The 8,776-nt window shown below is 35.7% G+C and overlaps 1 protein-coding gene across 1 annotated transcript in view; it reads right to left on the bottom strand.

Moving 5' to 3' along the window:
* Nucleotides 1-3,824: 3,824 nt before the first annotated feature.
* Nucleotides 3,825-8,776, bottom strand: part of MFN1 (mitofusin 1) — a 32,317-nt gene continuing 27,365 nt past the window's right edge. Inside the window, exons 13-18 of the mRNA XM_063442694.1 lie at nucleotides 7,211-7,313; nucleotides 6,470-6,696; nucleotides 6,047-6,199; nucleotides 5,174-5,370; nucleotides 4,921-5,055; nucleotides 3,825-4,370 (exon numbers count right to left, since the gene is read on the bottom strand). Coding sequence (XP_063298764.1) covers nucleotides 4,301-4,370; nucleotides 4,921-5,055; nucleotides 5,174-5,370; nucleotides 6,047-6,199; nucleotides 6,470-6,696; nucleotides 7,211-7,313 — 885 coding nt within the window. The 3' untranslated portion in view covers nucleotides 3,825-4,300. The remainder of the gene's footprint in view (nucleotides 4,371-4,920; nucleotides 5,056-5,173; nucleotides 5,371-6,046; nucleotides 6,200-6,469; nucleotides 6,697-7,210; nucleotides 7,314-8,776) is intronic.

Raw genomic sequence — 8,776 nt, 5'->3', positions numbered from 1 at the left:
TAAAAAAACAAACCACTGGCATATTTTAAAACAGGATGAAATATTAAAAACTCTCATTCTAGACAAACCTTGCATCATCTTCAGAGGGGCCCCCAACTTAACAACAATACTTGTTACACAAAAGACATTACTACCACTAACACATCATTTCTAAAATCTTTTGTGTGTTTTATATATATTAATTAATGACGTCATTTTGGTGCCTTTTTCAAACAATTACATGTACATTCCCTACATATACTTCTGTCTGCCAGGTTATACTGTCTGATCTCCGCTTGATAAAGCCTAAGGGCAAAATGCATTGTGGTATTTTATGACAGTATTTTTAATAAAAGGTATTTTGGCCACTTTCTATCTGCGAGTTAGCCATTTTACTTTTTTAATCATTTTATATTTTTTTTATTTGTTATGATCACCATCCTTTTTACCTGGTACGAGATCTTTTTAATTTTCCAGTGAGGATATTACTCTACTAGGTGGGGATTATACCACTCAAGCTGTATTCATTGAGCAGTCAGCATGCTCAATCAAATGTGAGTAACCACTTGGTATTTTATTATTACACCTCTGGTTTTCATACTGTAAGCATTATTGCTGTTTTTTTATATTTTCATATAGCCCTTACATCAAGCAAAACTACAAATACTTCACATATCCTATGAGTGTGGAATGTACCGCTGTACGCCATCCACACTAGAGCTAGGTAGATAGCTCTATTAAACGGGAGTAGAACCATATAGATCTCCTATACTGTATCCAGCCCCTATTTGGGACATACTGCACCATTAGTTGTTATCATTTATCTATTTCATATGAACTTCAAGGATTCACCTATGTCACAGTGAGGAATACTCCTACTATCAAGAGTGTGCCCACCTTTCTATAGACAGGTCTCACTTTGGATGTCCCTACCTCATAGACCTTTTCCAGTCTATCTTAGACTTTTTTACTTATTCTGCTTTTTTTATTTTGTTATATTTTGACACCAGTTTATTATTTAATTTTTCTGTTTTAGTGGTGCTACCTTTACTCTGTCTGTTTTCCTCATATTATAAAATATGGATGACTTTTCATGTGTGAACTAAGAAAAGCAGAGGACCCTTCTATAACCTTCTGAGGTTGATATGACTCCGCACCTTTAAAGTACAAGTAGCAGCCTTGTCTGCATTGAATTGCATTTTGGGATTTGCATTCAATTTATAAAGCTCTTGTGAAAGTAAAAACTGTATTCGTAATGGCTATCACTTCAGTGAAACCAATATCAGCATTGTGAGCACTTGTACTGAAATTGCTTCCCAAGGTAGTTTCATCTACAAATGTATTTTAAGAAAACATTTTACCATACTTTTTCCCAGAACCAAATTCCAAACAAAAATAGTTTTGTCATAAAGTAGATGTTGTGCGCTGCTCAGGGCTTGCTTAGAATGATCAGGGAATTACAGAAAAACCTCAAGACTTTGTTATTCCAGTGGATTCACACTATTATTCTAACATTAGCTGAATAAAGCATCAGGATACATAATACAGAATTAAAAGTTTCAAAAACTGGTTAATAGTATTGCAAACTGCGGAAGTCAAGTTTGGTAAACATAAGTGGATAAACAGTTTTACAAAGAAGTAGAAACAGGTCTGAGCATTGCGCCTGATTTAAAGGAATTTGATTAGTTTGAGCCAGCTGGAAATAATTTGTGTACAAATCAAAAAATCCTTTTTCATCATTTCCAGGTAGCAGTTGATAATGCATAAAAAGTATCTTTCGAGTACCTACACTATCTGCAAAAATGTTTTCTGTTGGGTACTCTGCCAGGCTAGAATGCCTGCTATGTAGGGAGTTGGATATAGTTCCATATTCTACAGCAGTACCAGCCAAGTGTTAAGATGATGGAGTTGCTATCCGCTAAATCACAGCTCTGTTCAGTTTTGTGAATAAAGAATCTAGACAGCACTGACTGTGGCTCAGACTCTCAGTAGAGGTGGGCATTTATGTGTTTCACAAATACTTGCATTAGTAGGGTGAATGAATACAACATAATAAAGGTCACAGTCACACAAATGAGAAATTACAAAAAAAAAAATCAATTTAATTTTTTTATATATATTTGTTTACATACTTGCAATTGTAGAGCTCACACTTGATAGAGAAAATGTAGAAAACCCAGTGCTGTTTATAACATTGCCAATGTAAGAAAATGCAATAGAAAATATTTAGTGTAACTTAACAGTTCTTTATATAATCTCTGCGTAGATAAATTCATACAGCAATAAAACCGTAAGAGTACAATAGTTAACATATTCCTTTGCGATGACACATTCTTCCTCATCCGTTAACTTTTGAAATTAAAGACAAGATTGAAGAGTTAATTTTGAAAGTGACTGCATATACTGCAGATTATGGTATGGATGAAAACTTTTCACTTTGCAGCTGGATTTTAAATGGTTTGTTTCCAAATAGACCATAAACACAAAGGTTACATATCTTTTCAGAATGGATTATCCCTTTGTATTGGTTGCCAACTCCAGTGCATTTAGATTAATGTTCAGATGGAACTATTCACCATCCCACAGAGTATGCAATCTCACTAAGCACTAAGAGATAGCATCAGAGACTTGCACGCTCCCCGACGACTGGCTTATAGGCATTTAAATAACGGACCATTTTTGTGACGTGGCATTTTATTTTCGTTCCATGGAAATGTACACTTAGTGTAAAATCGGGTGCATTTAAGAGTAGAAAACACTAGCAGTGGGCACCAACACCAACAACTTCAAGGATGAGCAGGTCACACCCAATCATCTTCCTTGTGCTTTCCTCCAATGATGGCATACGCATGTATTTATGCTCACAGGAAGGGCTGCACAACCTCATACACTACCTATTTACATTGTATGCAGGGCTACGTCTAGACAGCCTCTCATACGATGATGGTAATTAAAATAACAGCAACTTGTGGCTAACCTTTATTTAGATGTGATTATTTATTACCATAACTGCAATATACGTTTATTGCACAAAATTGCCTAGAAAAATGCAGAACATCAAGTGGACACAAAAGGAACAATTAGGATTCAGATATGGGACATCCTTAATCCATGAAGGTATTTTACTCCAAATTAAGTACCTGATGCCAAATGCCTAGCACCTGAAGGTAAATGAAGGTCATTAATACATGTTATACTTATCTCACCAGTACAACATAATACATTTCTTTACATTATTAACCGTTTCATATAAAATGTATATATAATTAAATATATATATTTTTTTTTTACAAAACTCAAAATAGAAGAGAATCATATGGCACAAGGCCCAACTCTCCCCTAAGTCAGGGTGTCCTAACTCTTGTGAAGAAACTTAATACGGCCTGATACATTTCTCTAAGTGTTTTTTCTAAAAGTTATTTGGCACAATATGATTTACAATAACTACCTGTGTCACTTATGAGCTGGAGTTTGGCCTCCTCCACATTGTATATCCTATGGATGGTAATAATATAGGGCAGTGGTGTCAAACAGTGCATGTCTTTTCCCGGTGTTTTAATTCACATTACATTGCTATTGCGTTTTGTGGGATTCCTGAGAAAGAATGTGTTGTAAAACTGTATTCCCTGACATTTTTGTGTGTGTGCAGACACGGTGTCCAACATAACCATTCAGCTTAACATTAAGTCCTGCATTAGGCAATTGGTAATATTGTGTGCAATAAAATAAATACATTATTTTGTAAATAATACTATTTGCGAACTTTGGATCACATTTTAGTACAATGGTGTATGTGGAAATGATATTCAAATAGAAGAGCAACTGCGTAAAAAAAAAACCGAAACATTAATAAAAGTCTCCTAAGAAAATAGTAAAGTAAAACTATTTATATAATGGTATCAACCTGCGTGAATGACTGGACTTTAAGAACTTTTATAGGTCAGCTACATACATATTAATTTAGGTCGAAAAAAAAATTCAGTTGATCAATAACCATACTGGATCTTTGATACGAAGATCAATGGCTGCCAAAACTAGTAACTGTTATACGTTGTACATTTTTGTGCACTTCATACACAATCTTAAAGTTCAGTCAATTCGATATTCTAGTACTTTTCATATTGTACCATTTTCTCAAACTGCATGTCTTGCAGTTCCAAAAGTCTAGATCATTCCACTGTGTATAGTTCCTTGTGTTTGGAGCAGACTTACAAAGGAGGATATTAACAAGGATAACTAGTTTGCATACGTTCAGTATCCCCTTAGCTCTTCAAGTCATGTTCCCAACTTGGCTGGGCATCAGCCACTGCATACTGTGACTTTACTTGCTCTGGTTAAGGAATGTCTTGATGAACTGGTCTAGTTCAGCTTCGAGGTGGGTTGCTTTATTTCTGCAGAATAAAAATATAAAACAATTATTAAAAAAAAAAAAAAATATCGATCTATAAGATTTACTAGCATACAAGCAAAGTTACTTTAAGGATTTCCATTGAGACCTGAAGGAGGTTTGTCACAACACTTTCCTAACAGATTCCCTTTGTGTAACATTTTTGATTCATTTTTGTTTTTTTAAAGGAAGAGTCCATGGGAATAACAGAAAGATAGCACAAAAATGTCTCAACCCTCTTTAGTTCAGAATTCAGAAATAAAAAGTTGTAAGTGTGTGGGTACATACCACTGCACAAAGGGTTAAGAGAAATACCCACTGTCTCTACCCTTACGTAACCATAGATAAAAATAAAATAAAAAATAAAACGAAATATAAAAACACAAATCCATACTCCTCCTCCAACCCAAAACTAACCAACATACGGTAAAACCCATCCAAAACACATACATCCTGAGCTAAAGCGTGGGGCTTGTAAACAATTACATGAATAAAACAGCACCTAACATCTTGTTACTATCAACATTGTATAACATGTTACACCGCTTCCATACCTTAAAACCTTGGAGTTGCTCTGGATCCCTTCCAGCTGTTTTATTTCATCAGTTAGGTTATTGATGGACTGGATGAGTTCTCTTTCTGTGATATCAACTTGCTGACATAGATGGATAAAAGTGTTTTCCAGCTCTCTGCACAGAACATAAACATATGTGAAGAAAATGTGCAAATTTCAGTATCCAAGCGTCTAAGCATCTACCAGGGTTCATGTTAAAAAAACAATATAGACTCCAGATTGAAATCACTTACTTTTGAACTTGGTGACTGCAGTTTGCACTCGTGATGCTTACAATCATGTGCAGTTTTTTGGCAGCGTAGTTTACAAACTGCTGTTTGAATGTTCTTTCCTTTGCTCTTGTGCTCCACGTTAGCCTCTCATACAAGTATAATCCACCGTAACCCAATAAACAACCGGCTATCAGCCTCCAGCCCACAGCTCTCCAAATCTGTAAAAATATCCAAGGTAATTAAAAAATATTAGACTTTACTAATAACACGGCAGCTGTGTTACGACACAAATGCCTAAAAATGCACATAGCTGCTTTTCTTGGGACTTCTACAATAGCCAATGTTGGCATATTGCAATATTCTGCACTGCCTTTAATGCAATATGATCATCATATTGTTTAGAGGTGCACTGTTGTAAAAGAACAGAAATTTCAAAAAGTAAACAAGACAAGACAATGGATTTTAACACAGGCACATCTAATCTAAGGCTTTCACACATACAATTACAAAGTATCACATAATGGTGGGCACACTTTAATCTACATTAACACTTTAGACTTGTATCCTTAAGATATTATATATAATATTTAAGTTGGTTTAGGTAGAAAACAAGTAAGAATGCCATCACAAGAATTTGGATTTAACTCAACGACTTTTGCAAAGTACAGGCAAAAAGCCCTTAAAGTACTTGGACAGGGAAGGAACTAAAGGCTCAAACCTGCTAATCAGGTTGTATTTCTGCAAGAGAGATTATAAAGGATGGTATTTTTTTGTAATATGAAGAAGATTTCTGCCAAGGCATCCAATATGTTATTCAATTTTAAATTACTTTACATCACAAACGAAAAGTCTGCTGGAACTTTTAAGTATTTATTTTATTTTTTCGGTACTTACCACTCCTCCTACTATAATGACTCCCACGGACCCCCTTGATGTTAGTGATGCCAAGCCAGACATTAATGAGAACATGAGCTCCTCCTGGGTTGCAGACTGGGGTGACATAGCAGGCATACCATTTGCAGAAGGGGTAGTGACTGGCCGAGGTACCTTGAAAAAAAAGATAAATAGTTTTTTGGTTTTTTTTCACAACCTCATTAATAACTTGGTTAATGCTTGGCAAGTTCACTATGGGTTGAGTTGTACAAAGACTGTTCAGAAATTACAACTTATTGAAAAGTTAAGAAATGATAGCCCCTACTATCCTGCAGTTTTCTACTTACTTATACTGATACTGAATGCGAAGGTGGAGAGATAATTAGATGAAGAGAAGTTAGATTATTGCATGGATTATAGATCTAGTTAGGATAAAGTGACTACCTGTAATGTTGGTTCTGCAAATGCCAATAAGAGGCGGGCATTCTTTTCCCCCAGATATCGATTAACAAGTGATGTCCAGCCAAAGGAAAAGCGAAAGGCAATGTCTTCTTGGAAATCCGCACACAACTTATCACAGTTTAGATTGTAGCTGAGGTCAAACTTTCTACATGGTAAGGATGTGTAAATTTCTTTTTCAACACTGGAGGGCAGCAAAGGCTTCAGCTTTTCTGTCAAACAAAACATGCACATGGTTATTTGGCAATATACACTTTTAGACAAAAGTATTGGGACACACCTCTTAAAGAATTAATTCAGGTGTTTCAACCACAGGTATTGTCACAGGTGGATAAAATCAAGCAGCTAGCCATGCAGTCTGCATTTACAAACATTTGTGAAAACATTGGTCATTCTTTAGAACTCTGTGAATTCAAGATGGTACTGTGACAGGATGCCACCTTTCCAATAAGAACTTTCATCCCTGTATATGTATCCAGAATGCAAGGTCATAAAAATGCCTGTTGGTGTAATGGTCAGGTGTCCCAATAGAGTGTATACTAAAAAGGATCTTGTTTGCAACATTGAACATATATGGAATATGTACAAGAAGTAAATAAATAAAGTCACACACAAAATAAATTTAGAAAACAAATGACATCAATGTAATAAAAAATAAAAAATGTATGCGTGTGTCTGTACACATGTATATTCACATAGCCAAAGCGTTATATATACAAAGCTCACCTATTATGTCTTCTTGTGCATTCTGTATAGATGAATTCACTGCACTAGAGCAACGATCAGCTAGTTTTCGGCCCATGCCTTTCTCTATATGTGCATTCAGTTCCTAAGAGTCAACAGAAGGCCACTGATTAAAATAGCCAGTTCAAATGTAGGCAATAAAGTTTACCAAAACAAACATGTAAGAAATGCTACAAGTGGAATGTAGAATAGATGAATACAACTGGAAAAATTGGAGATACATAAAGGGCAATGAAATTAACAGCTGATAAATAAGGATCTCCTGAAAAGCTCTACTGCAATATCAATAAAACAAGTTTAGTATATTTTGTACAGCTTCATTTTGAAATACCTACTGCACCGCAAGTGTGAGCTTTCCTATAGAATAATGCTTATTATCTATGAAGAACACAACTCAGGAACTACATACAATAAACATGAACACAGGGCACAGTCTTTGTGTCTTTAAAAGATGTACAGAACCATTGAGAGTGGGGGATACCCCTAAAATGCTTAATATTGGATACTACATTTATTTTAAGTGAGTTCATGAACTCCTTTTGCTTTTGACAGCAGATCAATGTTAGATAGAAAAGTGACTTGTTTGTTTCTACAAACCTTTAATTTCTGTGACTTCTATCAGTTAGGAAAATGATATTCCTTCTGTTTGCCCAACATCTACAAAATTGTTATGTGGTTGGCTCTCATTAATTGCCTGGACTTTACCCACATACAAGACAGATTTCTTGTTTATTCAACTGGATAAAAGACGGCAGTAATTATTGGCATAAGCCTATGACTATACATGCTTATTCTATAGCAGATAAATAACAATCTAATGATATTACTGCCCACTGTTCAAGAGTGTTGGCAAGTTGAGGCCCCTAGGGATAGATGCAAGATTTATTGTTTTGAGGTTTTGTCTGCTTGTCTGAGAAATAATGTAGTTTATGAGAGGAGAAAAGAAACAGGAATATTTTACTTTAAAGCGGCACTGTCATGCCGAACTTACCTTTCCTCAATCTCTTCCTCTTCTCCCCCTCTCTCAGGATCTGTTATTCTTTTCTTCCTGTCTTCTTTAGTTTTCTTTAAAATCATAAGACAAAGTAGGGACTCTTTGTCATATGGAGGATTTCTCCGCTTGACCAGCTCAGATCAGCGGAGGAGCAAAGTGTGCTTCATTTCCGCTGGTCAGAGCAATTTTCCCAGAATTCTCACCTTTCCTCAGTGTTCCCGCGATGCTTCCCGTCATTTTAGACGAAACTGCCGAATTGCGTTCTAACTGAATGAGAACAGTATGTTCGTTTGTTTTAGAACGCAATTCGGCACTTTGTTCGGATCGCAATTTCATTCTAATGAATGAAACTCCGATCCTATTCATTGCTGTGGCTGCATCTTGCAGCCGCTTAGTAGATAACTCCCTAATTCCCACGGTATCAGGGAGCTATCTATTAAAAGGCTGAAAGACCTAAACTGGTCTTTCAGCCACATTTACTAACACTAAGTAAAAATGACTTAGTATTATTAAATAATGCCCCTACTCACTATACCGCGAGTAGGGGCATGTCT

The sequence above is a fragment of the Pelobates fuscus genome, chromosome 2 (genome assembly GCF_036172605.1).
Source record: "Pelobates fuscus isolate aPelFus1 chromosome 2, aPelFus1.pri, whole genome shotgun sequence".
NCBI lineage: Eukaryota > Metazoa > Chordata > Amphibia > Anura > Pelobatidae > Pelobates > Pelobates fuscus.
This window is presented reverse-complemented; position numbering and strand designations above follow the sequence as displayed.